The 27,980-nt window shown below is 39.3% G+C and overlaps 1 protein-coding gene, 1 non-coding gene and 1 pseudogene across 21 annotated transcripts in view; all 3 read left to right on the forward strand.

Annotated features, from left to right (window-relative positions):
* PUM1 (pumilio RNA binding family member 1) overlaps positions 1 to 27,980 on the forward strand; it is a 134,080-nt gene that overhangs the window by 91,666 nt on the left and 14,434 nt on the right. For 14 of the 20 annotated variants that reach the window (XM_038531319.1, XM_038531320.1, XM_038531330.1 and 11 more), the window contains 8 exons: positions 808 to 959; positions 5,905 to 6,043; positions 7,337 to 7,480; positions 8,396 to 8,692; positions 9,785 to 10,021; positions 20,888 to 21,155; positions 22,458 to 22,587; positions 24,648 to 24,782. In XM_038531319.1, the coding sequence (XP_038387247.1) occupies positions 808 to 959; positions 5,905 to 6,043; positions 7,337 to 7,480; positions 8,396 to 8,692; positions 9,785 to 10,021; positions 20,888 to 21,155; positions 22,458 to 22,587; positions 24,648 to 24,782 (1,502 nt within the window). The remainder of the gene's footprint in view (positions 1 to 807; positions 960 to 5,904; positions 6,044 to 7,336; positions 7,481 to 8,395; positions 8,693 to 9,784; positions 10,022 to 20,887; positions 21,156 to 22,457; positions 22,588 to 24,647; positions 24,783 to 27,980) is intronic. The other 6 variants (XM_038531321.1, XM_038531324.1, XM_038531337.1 and 3 more) reach the window with 4 other exon arrangements.
* On the forward strand, positions 6,154 to 6,231 carry LOC119870558 (annotated as a pseudogene).
* LOC119870557 lies at positions 25,666 to 25,753 on the forward strand. The gene has a single exon (XR_005356227.1). It is a non-coding gene; the product is annotated as a small nucleolar RNA SNORD103/SNORD85 (small nucleolar RNA).

Genomic DNA, 27,980 nt, shown 5'->3' on the forward strand with positions numbered 1-27,980 from the left:
TACTGTGTATGGCAGAGACTGTAGCCAGAGCTTGTTGCCAAAGAAGGTGAACAGCTCATTGAGACTGAAGCAGAATGCTTGGTTTTGTTTAGGATACTCAGCAGGTCTATAAAATTTTGCTTCTGTTTCTTTTCAGCATTGACTTAAACTCAAAATTTCATATATCAGTGTCTGAATGTAGTGTTGAATGACTTCCAACACAGAGATAAGAAGACCAAGCCTCTTAGAAATTGAGCAGTGGAGGTTCAGTGGAGTCCCTGGGTTCTGTTGTGGAAGACTGATGGATTTTCCTGCTTCCAGAGTTAATGAAGCATCAGGGCCCCTGTCCCCATCAATCACCTCCGGTACTATCCTTACCATTGAGAGGAGGGCACAGCTTAATCTTTTGTTCTCTTCCTTCACTTGATGCACACAGACTCTCCATTTACTTCCCTTCAGACAGCAAACTTTGTCCCATATCCTTTCTTAGGGGAAGCACAGGCCTTTGCCTTCTTCCTGACCAAGGCCAATTCCTCCATCTGTTCTCAAGCTCATCACCTTACAACTTCCATAAGTTGTGATATCTTTAATGTTTTGTCCTTTACTGGCTTCTTCACTTAGGCCTGGAGTAAATTACTGACTTCAGAAGACATAAAAATATAAAAATATTTTCTATTTTTCAAAAACAGAATTCACGATCAGCTAGAATGAATCAGTATATTCTTACTGTTTTACTGTAGGATCTGCTGAGTCTGTTGCAGTCTTCAAAAACCCTAAGATGATTCTGACTTGTCTAAACTTGCCTTACCTTTCTCTTGCTATTTTTAGGCCCGGCTGTGGTCCCTCACCAGTATTATGGAGTCACTCCCTGGGGAGTCTACCCAGCCAGTCTCTTCCAGCAGCAAGCAGCTGCTGCTGCGGCAGCAACTAATTCTGCAAATCAGCAGACTACCCCACAGGCTCAGCAAGGGCAGCAGCAGGTAAATGTAAACAGAATTTACCGTAAGTGAATTTTAGTCATCATGTGTGATTAAAAGGTAATGTTGCTCCTGATAGAGAAATGGCTGTGGATCCACGAGGTCCAAACCTCTGGTGTGTTACCTGAGTCCAGGCTCAGACTTAACGGGGCTTACCGACTGTCTTTTATGATCAGGTTCTTGGTCTGTGTAACTAGGTAAGATCATGAGATCAGGAGAAAAGTGCATAGAGGATGGTCCGTCTGGTTAAGGGTACATGGTTAACAAGTGGTAAAGTGAGTACTCATTCTGCTAATAAAAGCTACTTTTCTGCCATAACTATGGAATGCCATTGCTGCCTTCCGAGCACTGTTGTCAGGTCACCTCTACCTCTCCTGCAGGCTGCTTGCTATGGAAACAGAGGCTCATTTTCTATACTGCTTATTGAGAACATCAACTGAACTGGATATAAATCTTTAAACCTATTTGGACTATTTTAATTTAGAGTAATAAGAGCTTTTTTAAAGAGTTGGGAAAGAATAATTAACTGAAAACTAAGTATGCCCTTTTATTTTGAATAGACCATTTTCTCCTGCTTGGTAGAAAAACACCTGTTTATTGCTGAAAATTGTGGTGAATTGGAAAACTCAAAGGAAAAAAATCCTCATGTCAGGATAAAACAACATTAATGGGTGGTATTTGTCATTCTAGCTTTATTATTCAGTTTCTGATAAAATTGGGGTTATGCTGTCCACATAGTTTTGAGTTTCTATGATTTTTACAGTTTTCCATGTTATTTAGTGCTTTTTTTAAAAAAAAGATTTTATTTATTTATTCATGAGAGAGACAGAGGCAGAAGCATAGGCAGAGGGAGAAGCAGGCTCCTTGCAAGGATCCCAATGTGGGACTCCATTCCAGGACCCCAAGATCACACCCTGAGCCCAAGGCAGATGTTCAACCACTGAACCACCCAGGTGTCCCTATTTAGTGTCTTTTTTTTAAAATAAAATGACCTCCATCCCTTTTTTTGTTTTTGTTTTTTTAAAAGATTTTATTTATTTATTCATGAGAGAGAGAGAGAGAGAGAGAGGGGCAGAGACATAGGCAGAGAGAGAAAAGCAGGTTCCATGACGGGAACCTGATGTGGGCCTGGATCCCGGGACTCCAGGATCACGCCCTGGGCGGAAGGCGGGTGCTGAACTGCTGAGCCACCCAGGCGTCCTTATTTATTGCTTTTTAGAAATAATTACTATCTATCTTTAAATCTGTCAGAGAGCATCCCATACTTTATTTTCACCAGTTTACCATTATTTGATACTTAATTTAGCAGTATTTATATGTTACAAAGTAGACTGATACCCTTTGCATAAATGTATGATTATTTCCATGGAATAAATTCTGAGAAATGGTGTCTTTTTCCAGCAAATACAATGAACATTTAGGCTTTGATTCACATTGACACATTAAAGCTGTCTTTGAGGCAATACACCATGCTCGTATATGTACATGTGACAGGATGCAAACAAGAATGCTTTGGTTTTTACTAGTCCCGCTAAGAAAATATATGTTTAATTTTTAGATTCTGCTAAATTAGAGAAAAAACACAGGTTTTGAAATTTTAGTCAACTTATCCTGGGTCAGCAATTTTAGAATAAGAGAAATTTTTGAAGCTAATGCACGATTTTCTTTGCAGTAGATACAATTCTTATACCAGACATGTGAGAGAATTTAGCAGATAATTTGTTGACATAGAGTGATCCCTATTAATACATTTAATAGCTTATTCTTTGTGGATAGTCAGTATTTATTTGTGTGACGCTCTTTGTGTTTAAATGGCTGCCAAATAATTGTGGATTTGGTAGACAGATGTAATTGCTGTGTTTTAAAAATTAGTTCTATTAGAGTGCACAGGAAAAATAGTAAGTAATTATTGAAAGCTTTTTGTTTAAAGCTAAGTGCTCTACCTATAATTACTTTTATTTTTTCTAATTCTGATAAATTATGTGACTTCCCTTCATAAGATTGAGGAAATGGAATTTCTGTGCCCAGCGTCACAAAGATATTAAGTTGTTAAGATTTGAACAGAAATCTATAATTTGACAACTTGTATTATTTTCTAACCATATTGTGGTGTTTGGAGTTAGAGAAAACCCGAGGTCTGATCTTTGTTCTAACCACTGACTGATTGCACCTAAGGGCAAATTGAATGAATATAGAAAATATAGAGAAGCTCTATCCTTAGCCATAAAATGGGCATTGTAATCATTTACATTTCAGAGTTTTCTGTCATCCACAATTATAAACTCTATTGAGGAAAGGTTACTGGCATTCCTTTGTAATAAGCAGCCATATTTTAGTTCCAGTGTTGTTTTTATCAGTTTTTGGTTTCATTTGTGAGCTGCTTTGTCATAGTCATGAAACGAGAGGCACTTTTTAAAGTTTGCTTTTGACCTTTTGGCTTTGACATTTTATCAGAAAACAGAACATTTGTTATGTGTTAGGCATGGTAACTGTTTAACACCTAATTGCTGGAACTTTGAGCACAGCTAGTGACATACCAGCCGCTCAATCTTACTTGTGATTCATTTTCATCCTTTTTGGAGGTTCCTTTGACATCTGACAAAAATTTTGTTCTTTTCTATTTCAAAATGTTTGCTAAAAAAAAAACTTCCTGGGTATTGGGTTGAAGCCTAGTACCTGTTGGCAGACTTGGTGGTGATTTGGTGTTAGATATGGCATTTTGATAGAGAAGCATTTAGAATGACTTCTGAACTTTCCAGACCGGGGGAGGCTGTGTAGATGATAATTTTCATCAAGCATGATGAACTATAGAAGGATGAATGGTTATTAATTAAAATATCCCCACTGAGCCATCTACTTGCGTATTAAGTATTGATAGATCTCAAATGCTGTATTTAAAACAATGCCTTTGAAAATAAATTTGAATTTAACAGCTTTTGCCTCATAAAGTTAAATAGTAAGCAGACTCTGAGAATAGGGTTTTACAAACAGATATTCAGTCATTTTTGTTGATTTTATTTGATTAAACTGTTACTTGTAAGATTCTACGTATTTGTTTCCACAAAATCCAGACTTGATAGCCATTGATGAAATTAAAATACATGAATATTGGCAGCTGACTTAAGAACTTTGATTAATTGTCAGGGTCCCACACAGATTTCTAGACCATGGACAAGAAAGAAACCATTGCTCTTCTCATTAAACCTGGGCCTAGTAGTCTGGCCTGGCTCGCTCTTCAGGCACCTTGTCCTTCCCCTGACCCCTGATCTTGTACACAGCTCCTAACCTGGTTCATATGCCCTGTGGAAATGATGTTTGCATATATGTTTTATTTGTTCTTAAACATGCTGTTTACTTTTCCTAGAATAAGAGGTCTTCTGGGTCATTGGTTAGACATCTTCTAAGTCTTGGTGTAAAAACACTCACTTTGGCAGCCTCCCCAGACTCTTCTGTCTACGTGGATTGAAGCACTTCTCTTCTTGTAAAGTCCATTAGATTCTTTAAGTCACAAACAAATAAATATTTTGATAGTAATTAGTTGTGGGTTATTGATTGCCTCCTGGGTACTAGGTATTGTGCCTTGCAGACATCAATACTCCCAACAGATCTGCAAGGTCAGCTGTTTCCCTCATTACTTTTACAGATAAGGAAATAAGAAACTTGGAGTCAACTAAGTGTCTACACATCTCTTCTTGCCAGTGTGGACAGTGTTGTTTCCCTTATTCTCGTTTAATAAATAGTTGATTGTTAGTGGTGTTTCTCTTTTACATTTTTTTACCAGATAGTACCAAGAATAATCTGTACCCAGGTTCCTGACCATATGCCTAACTTTTATAAAGAGAAGAGTGATAGTAAAAGTGATCTGATGAGAACTTTCTTGGCATTTTTACTTGCTGGAGTATATAGATCGTGTGGATTAGATTATTCAGAGCATTCAGAATAAGAATGATTACCAGCATTTGGATACCCATGTTTCCTTAATAAAAGTAGATCCTGGGATCCCTGGGTGGCGCAGCGGTTTAGCGCCTGCCTTTGGCCCAGGGCGCAATCCTGGAGGCCCGGGATTGAATCCCACGTCGGGCTCCTGGTGCATGGAGCCTGCTTCTCCCTCTGCCTGTGGCTCTGCCTTTCTCTCTCTCTCTCTCTCTCTCTGTGTGACTATCATAAATAAATAAAATAAAATAAAAATAAAATAAAAGTAGATCCTTCAGCACAGTGACAGAAATGGTATTCTGTACTGAAAAGGCAGTGTTCCTGACACTCATCTCCATTTAGATTGCTGTCTATTCTGGAATTTATGAGAGGAGAAATAGAAACAGGTCAGAAGCCTCCTAAATCAAATCTTGTGAGCTCATTTGGGGCCAATCGGGCCTTGTTGAATGAGAATAGTGTTAGAGGGTAGAGAAGGTGTTCTTATATTCCATAAAAAAAATAGACTCAGGTGGGTTTGTCCCCCCTTTAGACACAGATATTTTAATCTAACTATGTGTGTAAATTGCTCATGTTTATCCTAATCTCCCCTCCCTATTCCATCAGAATCCTCCATCACCCACCTTTTGTCAGAGTACTGACATTTTATAGAGTTACCTTTTATTTTCTGCCTCATTGACTAGAACAAAAGCTTCAAGAGGGCAGGGGCTTTGTCTCTTTTATTCATTGCTTTATCTCTAGTACCTGCCAAATGGTATTCATTATGCATTTGATTAATGAAATATATTTTTTATGCTTTTGGCTGCTTAACAGGTAGTAATGTGTAAGAATGGTAGAATTAAACTTCACTAAATGAAATGTTACTGATTGAACTTTTATCCTAATAGCCATGCCATATAAAATTGTAGGAAAAATGGTTTACAACTATGAGTTTATAAAGTTGGCCAAGCTTTAGCACACAGTGGGTCTTAGGTATTTTCAGTGAGAAGAAAGCAGTTGATTTATTTCTGTCTCCCAGGTTCTCCGTGGAGGAGCCAGCCAGCGTCCTTTGACCCCAAATCAGAACCAGCAGGGACAGCAAACAGATCCTCTGGTGGCAGCTGCAGCAGTGAATTCTGCCCTTGCTTTTGGACAAGGACTGGCTGCAGGCATGCCAGGTGAGGCTGCACTGTTGTTCCTATTACTTGGAGGGAAAAACACAGTCTACTTGTTGGGGGAGATTGTGAGGAGAACAGGCAGTTCTTTGAGCTTGTAATTATATTTGGGGACTGGCAAGGATGACATACACTTGCCCTCACTTAGACCATAGTTCGTTGATGAGAGCACCTAATTTTTCTGAGCCAGTCTTCATCTTGTATCTCTCTACACATTGCTTAGAATATGTCATTTTTTCCTTTGGTGATGATCTGTTTTCTCTCCTAGGATTAGAAATGATAGGAAGAGTGGCCAGGCTACTTTAGCATCCCTCAAAGGCCTTAGTCTTTATGCTTCTGTCTTTGAACAATATTATTAGGAAGTTCTAGTGTTCCTTGATGGGGCCATCCCTTATGTTTCTAGGATTTCTTCTGAGCCAACAGCAGAGGTGCTTTGTGGCTGCCTGCCTGTGATTGTTATTTATCTTGAATATACATTATTCTTGGCTCACTGTCACCTGGTCCTATTCTTTGCATGGGTTGGAAGTAATTTGTACTTCTTCCTTTGAAACAGGTCCTTATGAGATCTCAGCATAAATGTATGGGTTCTTACTGATTGTGGAGCAAAGCCAAATTAATTGATCTATTTAATGAATTCACTGAGTAACTTTACCATGCATCGTTTGTTGTATTAGTTACTAAGCATTCAGGTTTTATTGGGAAGTCACCTGTAATTTCTCCTATTGCTTAATAGGATTTGGAGATTCCATCTTAAATGGTGATGAAAGATCCTATTATTTGAAGTGTGTCTAGGTTTTACGTGCTAACTTGCAGGATATCTGTGCTGAGGCTGTTATGAGGTGTGAAAGTACTATGATTGTTGTAATCATTTGTACCCTCTGTTACTTTCGTAGTCAAGTTTTCTTGACTATAAAAAATTGTCAGTTTATGATTTCTGGTGATACCCTTGGTTAGCACTTTGAAGAGCATGGGTGTTCCTGTCTCACTGAGTTCCCTTTCTAACACTTAGCAGATGGTAAATAATACTACTCCCTATTGTGCCAGATACCATCCTAGATCTGTCTCATTCATCCTTTAATTGTCACAAGAACTTTATGAGGCAGATATTATTATTATCTTCATTGAAGAAATGGATGCTCAGCGATGCAGTCATACAGCTATCTAGGTGGTGAAGCCAGGAGAGAAATCTACGTCTTGTCTGTCCCCACAGTTGAGTCGGTGACTATTGATAATATGCAACTGTTTAGGAGATACTGTTAGTTTCACATATACTTGTATGTGGCTTAATATTCCCAGGTTACCCGGTCTTGGCTCCTGCTGCTTACTATGACCAAACCGGCGCCCTTGTGGTGAATGCAGGAGCGAGAAATGGTCTTGGCGCTCCTGTTCGGCTGGTAGCTCCTGCCCCAGTCATTATCAGTTCCTCGGCTGCACAAGCAGGTGAGCTTCCGTCTTTGCGAACTCCTGTCAGCGATCCAAAGGCGGCGACGGATGATGTTCTTACAATATGTTGAAATGTACTTTATTTGACAGTTCTCAATATAGCAATTCTGCCCTGTAATATTTCAAAGAGAAAATCAGAAGCAGCAAGTGACCTCGATAGATTCTGTTGACAGCCATGTACCAGCTGGTTAGCAGCAAGGACCTGCTCCACCCTGAACATAGGAAGTTGGATTATTCACACAAAGTGGCCTCGTTGGCAGAAGTCCAAGGCTAATGTCACAGAAATCCATGTCATTATTTTAAGATAATATTGTTTTTGTTGTTTGTCCTTTTTGATGTTGGTTTTTGTTTTTTGCTTTACGGAGGGGTTGGGATGGAGGGAGTAGTGAGAAGTGGCAGAGCAATATGTTTTGATGCAAGGGTGGAATAGGTTTTTCTTTTAAGCTTTATATATGTGCATATATATATATATGGAATATAAATTAGGAACAATAGCGGGAATATCTAAAAGAGCAACAGGTTCAGGAATTCTAGGGGCTTGAGTACATTGCTGACAGTGGTTCTGGAAAAGTCCTCAACGTTGTTATTTGTGGAACTTCAGATTTTAGGAAGTAGTCTTATTAAAAATGGCTACATTTGACATCTGTACCTATTTTAAACTTCAGACTCTTTAAAGCTACCACTGTAGTGAATTTGGCTTCCATGGTATTTTGACTTCAAATTGGAAGCAGAAGTAGAAAATAGAAGCCTCAGATGGAGGGCTCAAAGGCAGATTCGTGTAGTTCTTTACAAGGCTCGTGTCTGCTTTGCAAAGCTAGGAGCGCGTGACAGTGTTTCTGGAAGGCTAGCGCGGAGGCTGGGGGATGTGGCCAGCACTTTTCCCAGCCCAATGCTTTGCTTTCTTCTTCGTAGCTGTTGCGGCGGCCGCAGCTTCAGCAAATGGAGCAGCCGGTGGTCTTGCTGGAACAACAAATGGACCATTTCGCCCTTTAGGAACCCAGCAGCCCCAGCCCCAGCCCCAGCAGCAGCCCAGTAACAGCCTGGCATCCAGCTCTTTCTATGGCAACAACTCTCTGAGCAGCAATTCACAGAGCAGCTCCCTCTTCTCCCAGGGCTCTGCCCAGCCTGCCAACACATCCTTGGGATTTGGAAGTAGCAGTTCTCTCGGCGCCACCCTGGGATCAGCCCTTGGAGGGTTTGGAACAGCAGGTAGAAATCAGACTTATGTGCTGTTAAGACTGAATTTTCGTTATTTTTGCAATCTTTATGGAACACTGACGATGCATGGAACCCTGGACAGTTACCCTAGGCAGATCTGGACCGAGCCCCGTGGGAATCCAGCCGTCCCACATATATATCTTTGAGATGATGGACTGTTAAAATCAAGTTTTACAGTTGGGGCTGATTTCAGGTTTATGCTCATATTGCTACTTATTTATACTCTCATAGTTGATTTGTTTCAGGGATCAGAAAACCAGGGGAGATTTTTTTGAAGGCATTGGGAAGAATGAATGTGGAGGGAAGTGTAGAAATGTGGATGTTAAAAACTGAGGGAGGAGGACTTAACCGAAGACCACAGGGTAGTGTACCCCACAATCTGCAGGCCTTAAAGAGTCGTGAGTTTGCTCTAGTCTTTTGAGAAGAATTAAGGTGGATATTATGGAAAAGTGGAAAGAAGGACATTAGACCAAGATATTTTTAATGTTCCGATGGGAGGAAAAAGCATGAAAGTAGGAAGGAAAATGGTGGGATAATTGCAGCGTTTGTAAAACAACATGATCTCAGAACAGAAGGGCATGTTTGAGAGAGAGAATCTTAAATTGGAATCGGGGGCTAGCGATAACTCTTGATTGAACCCATTGAGAAAACAGGCTTTCATATATAAGTCTTGTGCAGTGGGGAAATACCCCATTTACAAATCTTTTTTCTGTACTCCATTTTTCTCCTGGAACCTTTGGGTTGATGAAAGGCATTCTTTCTAGCCCATTTTCTTTCACCTTTTCCATAGCTTATGTGGCCGTCCGAGCTTTTTAACCCATCCCCACCCCATAATATGTGACACCAAAGGAAGGTAAATTTAGCATTCGTGTGATGGTTTGAACAAAAGTTCCATGTTAACCTGAGCCATGTCCTCTTTATTACTTTACCTGCCCTAGAACTGCCACATGAACAGTTAGGTTGTCTCTGCTGACAAATTTGCGGTGGTAAGGAGTCTGGATCAAAGTGTTAGGAACAGGTCACTGGGCTTGTTCTTCAAAGAACAGGCCTTTTCTTATCTGCATTGTTTTAATTCCATTTTAGTTGCAAACTCCAACACTGGCAGTGGCTCCCGCCGTGACTCCCTGACTGGCAGCAGTGACCTTTATAAGAGGACATCGAGCAGCTTGACCCCCATTGGACACAGTTTTTATAACGGCCTTAGCTTTTCCTCCTCTCCTGGACCCGTGGGCATGCCTCTCCCTAGTCAGGGACCAGGACATTCACAGACACCACCTCCTTCCCTCTCTTCACATGGATCCTCTTCAAGCTTAAACCTGGGTAAGAACCATTACTCTAACACCACCTTGAACTCTAGAAATCTCTTGCCACTGATGACATTACAAGTACTTTGCGTAAGCAAAGGACAACCCCTTTATCCCAGGAGTGTCCTGGGTGTTCTGTGCCTTCCTTAAGTGCCTCATGTTATTTAGGCTGTACCTAGAGAGCATAGCAGTTTTGGATTTAATCAAGTTTGGGTGCATCCCCTGTATATTCACTTCAGCTTCAGTCTGAACATCTTGTTCTTTGGCTACACGTGGGAGTCTTTCATTATAAACCTAGTACAGATTCATTTTCAGGAAAGTTAGAAAACACAGAGACATAGACAAAGAATGTGTTCACCTAGTGTCACCACTGAAATATCACAATTAATACTTTACCGTATTTTTCAGACTCCCTCTCCCTATATATGCTTAAGATCTTACTTTTCCACATAAAACATTTTATTTAAAAATTTTGCCAGATTCTTAAAAAAAAATTTTTTTTTGGGTATAAACTACCTAGTGTGCTAACGAGTATAGATGTTTATTTCTCAGCTATATGTTTAGGTGGTTATTATGTATGGGGATTTAAAAATGTTACCATCTAGATCCTAAAATGAGGAAGGAAAAGAGAATTATAAATAGCAGGCTATAAGAATGAGAGGAGACTGACAACCTTTGGGTGGCGGATTCCTAAGTCTTTCAAGAGTTGGAAGGTGGTCCATACTTCCTTCCCTCAGTTATTTATCAAGTTTGCATTTTGAAATACTTATATATTTCTTAGATTAGGAAAATTGAGGCATTGTAGTAGAGTGACCATATGATTTATGGTGCAACCAAGGACACATTTGCAAGTGGGTGGGGGTGCTGTTCACAGTGACCTCTGTGATGACAGACTGAATCTGGCAGTGTCCTAGAAATCATCATGTATGGCCACTTACCCCAGAAGGTTGTTTGGTTTTTATTTTTAATTCTCCATTATTATTGTTTTTTAAATTAAAGGCATTATTATATTTTTTAAGAGCAGTTTTAGGTTTATAGCAAATTTGAGGAGACAGCACAGAGATTACCCTGTACCCTCTGGCTGCACATGCGCAGGCTCTTCCACTAGCAACACCCCCACTGGAGTGGTATCTTTGGTAGAGTTGATGAACCTACAATGACGGCATCATTGTCTTTCAAGGCTCATAGTATACGTGGACTGTTTTCAGTTTTTAACCAGGAAGATTAAAAGTGGCTTTTTGGGTTCTGAAATAAGGACTGACTAAACATGAATAGTGTGCTTTGATTTAGAAAGACAAAGACTGGGAAGTGATTTATAAAAATCAAAGAAATCTTGAAGGGGATAGTATAGATAGTAGAGGTATTATTTTAGGACTAAGAGTGCTATCTCTGAGTTGGAGAGATGGCTTTAAGTCAACACTGTGTATCTACATATGTACATACACATTCGCGTGAGCGTGTGTGTATTCTGAAATCTTAAAAGGTCAGAGCTGTCTTTGTGGAACTCATTGTCTCAGTTTATAGATAGATGTTACTTTAGAGAAGTTGTCAGGCCACTCCAGATATTGGTAAACCCATGTTGGACAGATAAGGCAATGGGGTACATTGCACAGCAGTGTTTCTAAGTGACAGAATGCTTGGCTTTTAAAGACAGGGTTAATGTAAATTGTTAGGGGGGCAAATGAGAGTCTCAGTTTAGTATATTGATAGAAGGAGCTAACGCTTACTGAGTAGTTATTGCCAGCTATTAATAATGGTTTTGGGTGCTGTACATACAACTGGCATGTGTAGGTATTTTGCCCATGATACAGAAGTGAGGAAATTGCCTAAAACCCTGCTGAAGCCTAATTATTATCTGAAAAGATTTAACATCAAACATCTTTGGCTCCAAAGCCCACACCTTCGGTGTACATCCTGTCACATGATATGCCCAGGGTATCTTTTAAACCGGTGCATTGTCAGATTCAGAAATCTTACCTTTTAATTCCTGTATTTGAACTTTGGAACTGTGTCAGCTCATACTGACATTCATAGTAAACCAACTAAATCTTGGAATCTTTTTTTGGGGGGCGGGTGGGATATGGTCAAGAGCCAGATAATAAATATTTTAGGCTTGCAAGTCAGATGGTCTCTGTAGTAAGTATTCAGTTCTGCTGTGAAGTACAAAAGCGGCCACAGACAAAATGTAAATGAATGTGTAGCCATCATGTGGTCACACCTTATTTAGAAAAATAGGTGGCAGGCCAGATTTGTCTGTGGGCTGTAGTTTGTCAACCCCTAAACTAGATGCTGGAAACAATACTTGCATGCATGGTGCCTTTCTTCTTTCCAGTGTGTCAGCAATGCAGTGAAATAGACTTCCTTCTTAATTCATGTTTCCCCTGTGAAGGAGGAAATAATGGTTGGTGCAGATTATTTCTCATTTTAATGACTCTTGCTCTCTCCCTGGTTTTCTTTTTAACATATCTTCCCTTGTAAAAACAATTTACCTCAGTGGCGCCTGGGTGGCTCAGTGGTTGAGCATCTGCCTTCAGCTCAGGGCATGATCCCGGCATCCTGGGATGGAGTCCCACATTGGGACTTCCCTGTAGGGAGCCTGCTTCTCCCTCTGCCTATGTCTCTGTGTCTCTCGTGAATTTAAAAAAAGAAAAAACAACAATCTGCCCCATTTAAGCAGTTTAGTTGCATTTGTTTGCATTGGACTTCCATTGCTGAGTGTACTGTGTAAGTCATACATGTCATTCCTGAGGAACTTAACCTCTGCTCAGTCTGTTTCCTTGACAGAAGGGTTCTTGTGTGCTTTAATTCTATCCTAGAGAAAATATAGGTAGGGGAATTGGTTTCTAACCGTGTCAGTACAGAGGCCCTAAGGACATTTTTGGTGCACAAAACTGAATATTTCTCTACCAAATGTATATTGGACCATACCCAATATAGTTTCTGCTAGTAATACTGCTGCACTGCCGATACCAGCCATTAGTTCTCAGATCACTAACAGCCATGCTGTGCATGCATTCATTGTGTTAAATTCTCTCATAACTCCATTCTATGGGAAGAACTCTGTTCTCAGGGAAGCTTAAACTCCGCATGCTCTCATGCCTTTTGCAATAACCACATAGCTAGCAAGTGTATAAATGCACATACAGCCTATATACTCTCTTGTTTTCCCAGTGTGGAGCTTTTTTCCCTTATATCTTTTTCATACTTCTTCCCCGAAGTTACATGTATGTTAGTATACTCTCAAAATGATCAGTGACCTGCTTAGTTAGCTTATTTTTTTTTCTTATTATTCAAGAATCACTTGTCGGTACCTACTTAAGACTCTTAAATGCTTTTTCTATTACTCATTGTTTAAGGACCAAAACTCTTTTTTTTTTTTTTAAGAAAAATTCTATTGAGTTATATTTTACATATTATAAAATTTACCTGCTTCAGGCTTACAATTCAGTGATTTTTAGTAACTTTCTGAATTGTGCGACCATCACCATAAATTGGTTTTAGAATATTTTCATTCTGTCAGTGAGATTTCTCAAGACCAGTTACAGTTCATCTGCATTTAGGCTTTTAGCCCCAGTCAGCCACTCATCTACTTCCTGTTTTTAAATATACCTTTTTTTCTGAACATTTAAGTGGAACCATACATACATTATGAGATCTCTTTTGTTTGGCTTATTTCCCTTCTCATAATATGGTCTCCTTCCACCCTCACTGCATTCTCATCTTTTTGAAATTTCATTCATGATCTTACATGTGTCAGCAGTTTGTTTCATTTTATTGCTGAATTGTTGTCTTTATGGATATATACCACATTTTGGCTAACCATTGACATTTGAAGGATTTTTGTTGGTTTTGACTATTAGAAATAAGACTGCTATGAACATTTCATGCAAGTCTTTCTTTGGACACACGTTTTTATTTCTCTAGTAGTAAAATTGCTGAATTGTGTTTCAGTTTTATGTTAAACTTTTTGAGAAAATGCCATTGTTTTCCATGTGGTGCACCATTTTATATTCCCATCAGAAGTATGTGAGGTCTCCAACTTGTGCATCTTCACCAACATTGTTCTTTTCTTATTTAATATAGCTATTCTAGTAGACTTGAAATGGTATGTCATTGTGGTTTTAGTTTCCATTTCCCTCATGACTAATGTTTAGCATCATTTTCAAGAGATTATTAATTACATATCTTTGGCGAAATGTCTGCTCATAATTTTTTGCTCGTTCAAAAGTTTGGGTTGTCTTATTATTGAGTTGTAGGAGTTCTTTTTATATTCCTGGCTACAAGTCCTTCATTAGATACTTGCTTTGCATGTATTTTCCTCTGGTTTTTGCGTGTCTTTTCATTTTTTAAATACTGTCTTTTGAAGCCCAGTAGTTTTTAATTTTGATAGGGTCCAGTGTATCATGTTTTCTGGTATAGAATCTTTCCCCAACTCAGGCTCTTAGAGATTTTCTCATGTGTTTTATTCTAAAAACTCTACTGTTTTACATTTAAATTTATTGTCTATTTTGAGTTAATTTTGTGTTGTTGCCCAAGGTGGAAGTTCATCTTTTTAAGCAGGCACCATTTTCCCCAGCAAAGTGTCGAGTTTTTCAGTGTATAGGTCCTACACATCTTTTGTTAAATTTGTTCTTACATATCTTATTTTTCTTGTGCTGTATTCAATTGTGGAACTGTACTTGTAGGTTTGGTTTTAGATGTTTATTACTCGTTCATAGAAATGCAGTTGATTTTTGTGTATTGATCTTATATTCTGCAAATTCACCAGACTTACTTGTAGGTTTGGGTAGATTCCTTAGAGGACGTTCTATATATAGGATCATGTCACTTGTGAATAAAGGATTTTTCAGTCTGGATGCCTTTTATTTCTTTTTCTTGTTTTTAATTGTCTAGAACCTCCAGTACAGTGTTAAATAAAACAGACAAGAGCACACATCCTTGCCTTGTTCCTGATCTTGAGGATAAAGTGTTACTCTTTTACACTGTAGGTTTTTCATAGATGTCCTTTATCAGATTGACTTCTATTCTAAGTTTAAGAGTTTTGCCATGAATGGGTTTTTTTCTGTGTTTATTGATGATTGTGTGGTTTTTAATCTTTCATTCCCGAATGTGGTATGTTACATGAATTATTTTTTGGTGGTTTATCCACCCTTGCATTCTAGGAATAAACTTTACTTTATCCTCTTGGAGTTGGTTAATATTTTTGTTGAGTTTTGCATCTATGTTCATGAAGGATTCTGTCATTTTCCTTTTTTGTCTGACTTGTTATCATGGTGACATTGACCTTATAACATAGGCTGGGAAATGTACCCCCCCCCCGCCCCCCCCCGTTTTATGGAAGAGTTTGTGGAGTATTGGTATTATTTCTTTACCCATGTATAAAATTCAACAGTGAAACCATCCTGGCCAGGGGGTGTGTTTGTGGGAAGATTTTTCATTCCCAGCTCAATTTCTATTTAACATCTTATGGGGTCAGGTTTTCCATTTCTTCTTGAATCTGTTTTGGTAATTTGTGACTCTCTAGGAATTTGTTCCATTTAAGTTGTCACATTTGTTGGCATAGGGTGGAAATGTCTTAAGTTAAATTCTCCCACTTTCTCTTTCAATCTCTCCCTCCTGTCTCTCCTATACATATGTACATATGTGCATATGTGTGTTTAGTAATGCAAGTAAGTTTTTTTTAAGACCCTGAACAAGTCAGATGTTGAAATATTTAGTCTTCAGTATATGTTATACTCTTCAATTTAAAAGTATTGCTTTTGTAATTATTAATCTTACTATTGATAATATTAATAACTAGGCTTACAATCCCTGTTTGTGGCTTATATGTGGGTGAGATGAAGCCTTTAGGCCCTTACCTGTACCTAAAGCATTCGTCTCCAGTAAGTTCCACCTGTTACCTCAGCAGGAAATGTAAGGGATATGGAGATGAGTGTCTCAAAGGTCTGATTCTTACCTAGATAGTTTCATGTCCTGCCTCCCTGTTGATGTCTCCATTCCACACCCATCTCCTCCTCATTTCCTGAAATGCTTCATGCTTACGGCTTTCTCCATAATCGTCAGATTGTGCTATTTTTAAACTCTAACCCTCAGGAAGGTAGCAGATGTAATTTATTATAATGTGTGTAGTTGACAACTCCTAGCCTTTTCTTGTGCCCTGGAAGAAGAGTACTGTGCTTGTTAATTCCTACAGTGTTGAAATATAGTAAAAATGAGCTCAAAAGTTCATAATCTGTCCAGGGCAAAAAAAGTGTAATAAGCACTTAGTTTTTATATTATGATAGAATTCCTGTCGTCATAAAATTAGTTCTTGATGTTCATATAATATATCTTTAGTCCTTTAAGAAAAGCAAAGTTCAAACACAAAAAAACTTTCTGTCCCTGTCTGAACTGCAAGAGATGTTTCTAATTTATTGTTCAGTAACTTCAGTACTAATTTCAGATTGTTTACTAGTTATGTGTTTGCCTTTCACACTTCTCCATTCTAAGAGCTAATGTAGTATTTTGTGATTGTTCACCTGGTTCTCTTACATCTCATGAAAGTGACTTGTCATCTGTAAAATTAACCATGTGAATATTAACTTATATTTTAGACCCAATAGTATGCACTGAAGACAATTCATTTTGGACTTATTTTAATTTAGGGCTACCTGGCTCTGGTATTAGTATTAGGGAGTAGATTGGGGAGAACTTGCTGTAAACATTTTGATGAGTGGGGTGACCTCTGCTTATATTAAATACAGAGTCAGATGTTGGTGGCCTTGGGAATTATTTCTTCAAAGGTGAAGAAGGCAGGAGTTTGCCTCGTAGGTACCTATTAGATCTATGAGTACAAAAAAAACAAATGAACGAGAACATTCCACATAGTAAGAGGATGGAATACTAGATGGCTGCTGGCAAAAAATTTTTAGTACACTTGTATAAAACAACTGAGGTAATACTGATTTAGCAGTCAAATTTTTCTATCCATTTACTTTTTATATGTGTCTTTAAAGTGGATTTCTGGTAGACAACATATAGTTGGGTCATGCTTTTTTGTTGTTTTTTAAAGATTTTATTTATTCATTCATAAGAGACACAGGGAGAGAGGCAGAGACATAGGCGGAGCGAGAAGCAGGCTCTCTGCAGGGAGCCTGATGCAGGACTAGATCCCAGGATCCCGGGATTATGACCTGAGCCCAAAGGCAGACACTCAAAAACTGAGCCCCTGGGTCATGCTTTTTGATCTACTCTGACAATCTTTTAACTGGTGCATTTAGACCACTGACATTCAAAGTGATTATTGATTGTATTGATACAGTTGGATTGATGTTTCACATATTTCTTGTTTTCTGTTTGTTGCCTTAGTTCTTTGTTTCTCTGTTTGTCTTCCCACTTTTTCTGTCATTTACAACTAGTCCAGGTTCACTTTCAACTAAGGCTTAATGTGTAGTGTGAGTAATTTATAATAATGAAATAATCCTAATTCCCTTCTGTCTCCTGTATCATTGCTGCCACTCATTTCACTTACATATAAGCATACATGAGCTTATCATTTAAGCATAAGCATTTACTAAATGCATTGTTGCTATTATTATTTTGAAAAAACTGTTACCTTCGCTTGTTCCTTTTTTGATGGTCTTCCTTTCTTTATGTAGATTGGTTTCTGACTTGTATTATTTTTAAACATTTCTTGCAAGGTAGATCTACTAGCAGCCAGTTTCCTCATTATTTGTTTGCCTGAGAAAAGTCTTTCCCCTTCACTCTTGTGAAGGACAATTTCGCAGGATAGTTCTAAGTTGATGGGCTTTGTTTCTCTGAAAACCTTAAATATTTTACTCCACTCTCTTGTCTGCATGCTTTTTGAGAAGTCAGATGTAATTCTTATCTTTGTTCCTCTAAAGATAAGGGTTTTTTTTTTTACCCCACTCTGGCTTCTTTCACTGTTTTTTTCTTTATCTTTGATTTTCTGTAATTTGAAGATGATATACAGAGGTGTTGTTTTTTGGTCATTTAACCTGCTTGTTTTTCTCAGAGTTCTGAGATCTGTGGCTTGGTGTCTGGTGGTCATTGTTTTTCAGATGTTTCTTCTGTTCCCTTTTCTTTTCCTTCTGGTCTTCCCATTCTGTGTATGTCGTACCTTTCACAGTTGTCCCACAGTCTGTGGACATTCAATTTGATTTTTCTGAGTCTTTGTTCTCTTTCCTTTTTGGTTTTTGGGGATTCCATTGATACATCCTCCAGCCCTGAGGTTCTTCCCTTATCTGGGTCACATCCACCAAGAAGCTTATCAAAGAATTCTTCACTTTGGTTTTTTTATCACTAGCATTTTTTTTTCAGTTCTTAGGATTTCCATCTCTGCTTACATTGTCCGCCTGTTCTTGGATACTGTCTCATTTATCCGTTCAAGCCTGTAGCATATTCATCATAGCTGCTTCCAATTCCCAGTCTGATAACTTGAATATCCCTGCCCTGTGTATCTCCGATGCTTGCTCTTTCTCTTCACATTGTAGTGTTTGACTGTTGGTATGCCTTGTCATTATTTCGTGAGAGCTGGTTATGATGTGCTGGGTAAAAAAAGAACTGCTGTAAGGAAGCTTTCAGTGACATGGTGGTGAGGTTTGTGGGGAGGAGCAGCACTCTGTAGTTTCATGGTTGAGGCTCCGTCTTTTAGTGAGCCGGTGCTTCCGAACCTCCAGCTTCACAAGTGCTCTTTTGTTTCCTCTCCCTTTTGGTGGGACAGGATAGGTTGAATAGGCTGGAGTTGTGTATTTCCCTTGTGAGGATCAGTCAGTCTTTGATGATAACCTAGCAAGTTATGCTCTGGTTAACTAGTTTCCCCAGAGGGCGGGTTTGGTGAAGAACAGAGTGCTCTGGCCTATTTCAGAATGGTTTCTTTTCCCTTCACTTACTTAAGCCAGAGATAAATTTTCTCATTTATTGTGGAACCTGGTGGCCATCTCAGAGGTAAGTCCCTCAGTATTGTGAGGTTTCTTCTGTGACTGAGTCTTCCTACAGTTTTAACTCTCAGGGCTGTCCATTCTGAGTTAATAGCAATTTGTCAGTTACATTTCAGGTTTTCTTATGTTTGTCATCCATATTAGGATGTTTTTTTAGGAGTCTGGTTTTGTTTCTCTGTTGATTTGTTACTTTTCCCTGAGTGCCTTTATTAGTGACCAGGTTCCTAAAATATCTTTAAATAATTTCCCAAACTTTGTGTGTTGATGCCATTCCTTCTTCTTAAGCACATGTCTTGCTGTTCCCACACTGCAGGACCTGCTGACTTACTTGATTTTCACCTCTTTGCCCATTTCTCCCCATTCTCAGGTCATGGAAGAATTGTTTCTGAAATGGTTTAATAAAGAACATCCAGTTACTGTTCTCTGTTCTTATAAACCTCCTCTCTTTGTTGATGTAACTGAGTCTGAAAATGAGTCTCATGTGATTGCAAGGGCACTCACTCTGGAGTTCTGTCACAGATTCTAGCCATGATCATCTTGGATTTTATATCTTTGGATGAATATTTCACCTCTTTGGGCCTTAATTATTTATTACATAAAACTTCTTTTCCAAAATACCAATGAGAATTCAGTAAAAAGTGTATATGGAATACCTCTAGCATAGTGCCTGGCATAGGACAAGTGCTCACTAAATATTTCACACATTTTAACATTGATACATTTCCTTTTGGTTCCATCACTTTCATTGAGTTCCAGACCTTTGAAGATGGGCCCTGGAATTCTGTGGAGAAAACTAAGCTGGGTATCTTTTTGTAGCTACCATTAAATTCCAGAGCAGGCATTCATTACATCTCATGAAGAAATTAACAGACAGTTCATGCTGGGTGACTTTTCTCATGGACCCAGAGTTGTTACTCATCTGTGCTCTTTGTGGTTTATATGGTGTTTCTTACCTACTTTGCCTTTTTGTTTAAAAGGTATGGGGTGAAATAAGACACAAAAAGGGTATCTGTTTTACATATTTTTTTATAGTGTAAAGTTAAGAAAAAACCACCATTGTAAAAAAGAATACTAAAAATATATTCTCATAATAATTTTTATACTACTTTACATTTTGATAAGCTTTTTGGTCTTACCTCTTATTTTATCCGTCTAGAGATTCACAATTACCACTTCCTTGTCATCAGTTCAAACTGCAGTATCAGTGGCATGAAAATTGTTGCTACTGTAATCATTTCAGGCTCTGTCCCAAAAGAAGGTGTTAAAAGAGCTGCCCATTCCGGATGCAGAACTTGAAAACCTTCCATTGCAAAGCATATGTCCTCTTTTCTACTCCTTATGTCTCCTTATCGTGTCTCTTCCTCGGCCTAGGGTGCCTTAGTGATTTTCATATTTCTGTTTTGTGGCAGAACCATTCCCTTAACACTTTTTGGGAGGCTCTTTATATAAAACAGACCAATCTGAGTACTCTTGAATTTTTTTTTTTCCTTTTTTTTAAGGAAGGGTTTCGAATAGGAATGGGATTATCCTACCCCTGGCAGAAATCTCACCAGAGCTCAGAGCAGAAAACCACTTGAGGTCTCTGTGCATTGTATGTTTTTGGATTCCTGGTGCTCAGGTGCTGGGTCACAGGGCAGGCCCTTTCCCTGTCATTTTCCTTAGTAAGGGCTACAATAACTATTGTTCCATTATTGCTAGCAGTCTCCTGTCAGTGGGTCCAAGCATTTCCCCTCTCAGTCTTTGTGTAGAAGTTTCTTTCCATCTTGGTGAGTTGGCCTTATAAAAACTGTGGCACTGATAGAATTGAATCTTAACACAAAGGCAACAAAATTGAAACAAAATCAGAAACCATGCACGCTTTCGTATGTGGGATGCCTTTTCCCCTCTTTTGAACAGAGTTCCTTAAGATTAAGTCTTGAGTTGTCCTGTTCTGTAACCAACAGGAGGCCTCACCAATGGCAGTGGGAGATACATCTCTGCCGCGCCAGGCGCTGAAGCCAAGTACCGCAGCGCGAGCAGTGCCTCCAGCCTCTTCAGCCCCAGCAGCACCCTGTTTTCTTCTTCTCGGTTGCGATATGGAATGTCTGATGTCATGCCCTCTGGCAGGAGCAGGCTTCTGGAAGATTTCCGAAATAACCGGTACCCCAATTTACAACTGCGGGAGATTGCTGGGCATATAATGGAGTTTTCCCAAGACCAGCATGGGTCCAGGTGAGGACTTGGCTTTGACACTTAAGGTAACTGAAATATTAATGCTTTAAATTCCATGCCTCAGATAAGGTATACACTATAATAAATTGCCATAAAGTGATCAAAACAGAGTTTGCCTCTTAGTATCCTTCCCATTATTTATTTCAGAGGGATGCAGGGATATGAGAGTCCTCAGATACTCAGGTGATTGAAAAGAGCCGTTTAGTCTAGATCATATGCTTCAGACAAACCTTTTACCATATTGTGGTGTTCCTAGTTCATGGGAACCTCACAGAATGTCTATAATTTAAGGAACAAAAATAACCAACACAAAGATACAAGCACACTTTTGCTGCTTTAATCACTATGAAGAGTCTTGCTCTTAAAGAGACATTCACATGTAAGTGTGGATCTCTGCTGCTCCACCACTTTTCTGTGTTGTTCCACCATGTAGAGGTGAGAGAGAAGAAGTTGCTGTAAAGCACAGAATTTGCTTTGACTTATCCCTCCCTGTTCGGCTGTTCCAGTGGGCTTTGCAAAAAGGGACCACCCTGGTCCTGGGGGGAAAAAGCCTAATTATGGCACCGTCACCCATCCTTTCGTATTTGTCTGCATTTCTCTTTCTTGCTCTCTGTGCCCACTGAAACAGTTTCTAAAGAACCCATCTCCTCTTTGAGTTCTCCCATCTTGCTACTGGGCAAGGCTCCTATTTGAATCCTATAGACTAGTTTGAGGGACAGCATGTTTTTGCTTTTATAGTTACTTGAACTGAAAAATGCAAACTGAGTACTACTTTAGAAGACACTGCAAGTGTAAATTACAACTCTTCCATATCATGAATGTGTATTGCTTCATATTAGCATGAGTTAAAGAAGATACTAAGGGCTGTAACCACTGAGTTTATTGATATGGGATTGGTTTCTGAAGAAAAAAGTCAAGTAGAATTCTCCTGTTATGCCCATATTCACCCCCTCTTTCCTGCCCTCCTCCTCATCTCCCCCCTCACCCACACACATACAATTTCGTATGTATGTAATGAAATGTACTAAATTTAAATATACTTTTAAAAACCCAATGAAGTTAGGAGTAGGTTACACTACAGTTTTTTTTCATTTTCAGAGATTTCAATAAAGTGAGTTCAAGTAATTTGTTTAACACTGTGTGTGTGTGTGTGTGTGTGTGTGTGTGCGCGCGCGCGTGCCCACGTATATGGGTAGGTACACACAATTTCAGAACGGATATATTATATAAATTGAACTAATCCTTATTGATTTCCAAGTCTTCGTGAGATGCTAGGATTGCCATTTTTACTTTGTACTTCAGATTCATTCAGCTGAAACTAGAACGAGCCACACCAGCTGAACGCCAGCTTGTCTTCAATGAAATCCTCCAGGCCGCTTACCAGCTAATGGTGGATGTATTTGGAAATTACGTCATTCAAAAGTTCTTTGAAGTAAGCCTTTGTTCTTTCTATTCTTTAACGTTAGAGAATCTCCAGAGCGTTTTGCTTTTCATTAGCTGTTTTTAGAATGGCAATCTCATTCCAGTCCTCAAAATGAAGTGTGTGTGGTCTTTTTGAAGAGCTTTGAAATGTTTATCCAAGTTATTAGCAGCAGTTTATCGTTTAAGTATCCAAGCAGATGTGCCAGTCTATTTTAGGAATGTGTTTGGAGAACCGCTGTCCCCATTTAGGATCCAGCACATTACTTCTGATTGTTATGATAGATTCACTAAACATGTCATTTTTAGAGGAAATAATCTTCATAAGATAATTTTAGGAGGATCACAATAAAGTGTTCTAAAAACAGAATTTTTAGGCTTCCTAGAGAGTTATTTTTGAATATCAACTATAGTGTTGTTCATCATAAACTACAGTCACAAGGATTAAGTCCCTCTTTTTAGGTGATCTTTCCAGCCTTGGTCTCTCATTTCTCTTATTATGGATAACATCTACCCTTTTAACATAGCTTTTGGAAAGGATTTTTTAAAAATTTATTTATTTGTTTGTTTGTTTATTTATTTATTTATTTGACTGAGCGTGCGTGTGCGCATAAGCGCACAAATGGGGAGTAGCAGAGGGAGAAGCAGACTGCCCACTGAGCAGGGAGCCCTATGAAGGGCTTGATCCCAGGACCCTTGGGGTCCTGACTTGAGCCAAAGACAGATATTTAACCAACAGAGCCACCCAGGTGCCCCTGCTTTGGGAAAGGATTAATGATATTGTTGGATTAATATCGTTTCCCCTACCTACTAAACTAAAATGTCAGAAAGGCAGGGATTTTTTGCATGCTGTTGTAACCCTGGTGTGTCAGTATCAGCAATTCCAAGTCCTAAATCCAGAAAGGAATGAGACATTGAGATAAGAACCTGGTAACAAGGTTAACAAGGGAAAATGCTGGAACTGCACATTACCTGTTTGAAACAGAAGAAATTTGTCAGTTTTATACATCTTACTTTGTTTAGTTTGTGTAAGATTTTTTTTTGAAAAAAGCCTTTGTGTTATAACCTTTCTCAAGAAGACTGAAGTTCTTTGACTCTCTTAACTCTTCAGTGATACTCAACATACAATGACTTATATTTTTTATTTTAGAATGTCTTTTTACCACTATCTTGTCACAGATAAAAGAATGTAGAGCTCTCCAGATCTAAAGGTTCATGTGCAGGTAGAGGTGGCTGAATGAGCAGTGGACTATAGCTGCATGATTTGGGACAAGCTAGAGAACTTCCATGGCTCACATAGCACCCCTGGTCCATAGTTCTCTTGTGTGGAAACTGAGTGGTTTGGGAAACTGACTATATGTAAAATCTCCAGTCTCATGCTTATGTCATTCAAATGAAAATAAAAAGCTGGGGTTGGGAAACCCTTCTAGGAAGAGTTTTAACATTTGTATAGCCTTACCTCTTAATTACTAACTTGCCCCCCCCGAGTCTGTTGCCTCGTATAAAGAGAAAATTTCAATTTTTAAAGTATTGTAGAATACTGATTCAAAACAATGTCCATATGTTAAATTTCATGTAGATGAAGAGGTACTTTGTAACCAACCCATGGGCTTCAGACACCTGAGTGCTATAGATTTGCTCCAGGAAGTCCTTGGATCTTTCCCATACACTAAGTTTCTAATAAACAGTGTCTTCCAAATGTATTACTATTTTTTAGAATAAATATAAATGCTCTTATAGTAAATAGGAGTATAGATTCATAGTATTAGTGAATTAATGACAGCTTTGAGGAATTAACATATTTGTTTAGCAGGTAGTAGTGAAACTGCTGTCGTTGGATACATGAGACGTTTTTCAATATTGAAATGGATTCCTCGCAATCAGAGGCTGAGAACTCTTTGCTTGAAAAAAAAAAAGGGGAGTTTTGACCAAAAAGGTTTAGTTAATTAATCATAGGGTGACACTGCTAAAAGAGGTTATGCCAGTGGTTGATACAGAATAATGGATCCTTTGATTTCTCTAGTTTCTTTCCTTCTACCTAAGTAATGGTGTTCACCTACACGTTATGTCTAGTTTGGCAGCCTAGAACAGAAGCTGGCTTTGGCAGAACGGATTCGAGGCCACGTCCTATCATTGGCACTGCAGATGTATGGCTGCCGTGTTATCCAGAAAGCTCTTGAATTTATTCCCTCAGACCAGCAGGTAATTGTAAGTTTCCCCTTTAACTTTTCTCTTGGTGTTCAGTGTTTCTCCATGGTACATGTAGTAAACCCTGTAAATTTGTCAGTCTTTAGTTTACTTGTACAGTTTTTGTTTTTTTGTTTGTTGGTTGGTTTGGGTTTTTTTTTTTTTTTTGGTGCTTGTGGTTGCCTTTCTGTGAGTGGCAGGCATGAACTGTGCAGTTAATTGTGTAAATTTACAGTAGATCAAGTGTCTGTTAAAGCCATTGGTTTCAAACACTCTTCTTATTGACCAGTCCTTAGTAGGTGCAATTTTACAGGTGAGTGTTTTGGCAGGAATTAAAGCAGGTAAAATGCTAGAACTGACCACTCCAATAAATCAAACTTAGATGACGTAGCCCACCTACAATTTTCCCTCACTTCTTCCTTACTCATTCATTCCACCACCTTTTCCCAAGAGAGTGCCTGCCCAGTGCCTGGTCTGGCATATCCACCTTATGCCTACTCTGTGCCAGGCATCAGCATGGAAATGACAGAGCCTGGTCCCAGCCCACAGAGCACAGTATGGGGAAGAGCGGTGGTGAGCACATGAGCACACGTGCACGAGGCTTTGAGGGAGGGAAAGTCCAGGCTGAGGAGGAGTGAAGAGAAAAGGGACAGAAGTCTGAATTGTTAGGTGGTGGGGGTAGGGGTGGGGTCAGGGTGCTGAGCTGAAAGCACCTGAAGCAGCCCATGGGTTCTGGAACAGTCTCAGAGTTGGTCCAGCCAGCCCCACATAGCCCCCATGGCTTGGGAGGCAAAACACACCCACAGGCAGGCATGCTGCAGCTGTGTTCATGCCTCTAACCTGAACCCTCGGCCTTTGGGCTCTGGACTCACCCTGCCCTTCTCAGCGGAGGTGTTGGCCACCGTCTGGCAATGATGAGCCACTTGCCCTCACTGAGAACAAAGTTCGGTAATGAGAATCTTTGTTATGGACTCTAAAAGCTCTGAGCCAGACAAGGTACCCGCCGTCTCCAGTTCAAAACACAGCCTGACACAGTGAAGCACCTCAGTGATGTTGGCAATGGCGACTGAAGGCTGGGGGAGTCCAGAGGCCCAGAGGCCTTCCGGCTGTCAGGCTTCTGGATATGCGCATCAGGGTGCTGGTAAAGGTGGAGATGTTGGGGACACATAGGCAGGTGTGGAGTTCATTTAGTGCTCAGCACTGGAGGCGCAGTGGCTATGACATACTGTTGTCTCTGAGGAAATAGAGTCAGGGGCAGAGCTAGTACTCTTTTTCTTTGAATGTTCCGATCATTATCAGTTTTAATTTTCCTGATGGAAATTTCATGGTTGAATTTTTCCTCTTAAATTTTCTCATTTCTTTTGAACATGGAGTTTCTTACTTTCTTTTTGATTGAAATGCTCACTTGCTCAGAAAAAGCAGGAGGAATATTGTAATTTCCCAGGTGTTTCCCCATTTCCTCATCTTTGTCCTCTCCTGACCATGATAAATTGTTGATTTAGTTTCCATCTTCTCAGATTTTTACTGTTTTCTCTGTTCTGATTGGATGGCTACACTGTAGTAGGCTTTTTTTCTATTCTTTTTCTTTCCCTTTTTTTTTTTTTAAAGAGATTTTATTTATTTACTTAAAATGAGGGGTGGGGGAGGGTAGAGGAAGAGGCAGAAACAGACTCCCTGCTGAGCAGGAAGCCTGATGTGCTGCTCCATCTCATGACCCTGAGAGCATGACCTGAGCGGAAGGCAGACGCTTAATGGACTAAACCACCCAGGTACCCTGTTAGTTAAGTTTTTCACTTCCTTGCTCTCCCTGTTGAGTTATGTTTTCTATCCTGTATTTCTTTGTATTTTTTTCTGGTCTGGCCTCTTTGCCTACCTTGTTCCGGGCCTAGTATGATTCTTCCTGGTTTGAATAGTTGACTGTTTTCTGGAGACAAGTTTTTTATTTCAAGTGAAATTAACTCCTCACCAGTCAAGTTTTTGGGCTCCAGAATATATGCAAGGAAGCCACCTCCCATTCATTCATTCATTCATTCATTCATTCATTTATTTTTAAAGAAGATTTTATTTATTTTATCCATGAGAGACACAGGGAAAGGCAGAGACACAGGTAGAGGGAGAAGGAGGCTCCATGCAGGGAGCCCAACATGAGACTCGATCCCGGGTCTCCAGGATCACTCCCTGGGCTGAAGGTGGCGCTAAACCACTGAGCTACCCAGGCTACCCACCTCCCCTTTATCTTGATTAAAAGTGTTCATATCTTTCTCTTTATATATAGCTATCATTCTTAACTTATGATTCCCATAATTATATTTCCAGAGTAAATGTGTTTTGTTTTTTGTTTTGTTCTTTTTTTTTTTTTTTTTTTTTTTGACATTTGATTAATTGCTTTAGGAAACTTTCCTGACTCTGTGCCTTTGGCTTGTTTAGTCCCTGGCATTGTAATCTTGAATTCCTTTAATGGGATAATCTCTTAATTTCTTTGACATATTTCACATCCCAGACATTGTTTTCATAAATGTCACCTTTGTGGACTGGCTTGTAGTTTCTGCCATAAATACATACTCAGCACAGAAGATCGGATAGAGATTGGATACAGCAAGGGGATTGGGCAGCAGGTGCCAGGGCCCAGTCATAGTGCAGGTATTAGGTGTTAAGAAAGGAATCAGTGAAACTCTTAACATCTCTTTTTCTATACCCTTGTCATCTCCACTCATTTCTTACATACACATACTTGCTCACACGCTCAATCACACACTCTCACAACTCCAGTGTCTGGTCTTTTCCAGTATTCCCAGTTTTTCTTACACACTCGCACATCTCCACGTCTGGTCTTCTGTATTTCCTGAGAGTACTGTTCCTGCCATGCTTGTTGCTTGCCTGGTCGAAAGATCGCATTGGAGTTACAGACCTGGGTTAGAATTCTGGGTTAGTCGCTCTCTATATTCTTGACCCCCTTGGTTCCTTAACCTCCCTCTCAGTCACCTCCCACATATGTGGGTGAAGAGTATGTTCAGGATCATATATAGCTGACTGACAAGTGCTTCACTGACCCACACTGTTTTACCACGCAGGGACCAGATTACTTGGGTTTGAATCTTGGGCAGTGTAGGTCTATGATTTTTATAACTCAAATACTTTGTCTCTACCTAGTTTTTTTCATCTATAATAGTATCCTGTGTATAGGATTGTTAATGAGGATTCATTGAGTCATTATAGGTT

This window comes from Canis lupus, chromosome 2 (assembly GCF_011100685.1).
Source record: "Canis lupus familiaris isolate Mischka breed German Shepherd chromosome 2, alternate assembly UU_Cfam_GSD_1.0, whole genome shotgun sequence".
In the NCBI taxonomy this organism is placed as follows: Eukaryota; Metazoa; Chordata; class Mammalia; order Carnivora; family Canidae; genus Canis; species Canis lupus.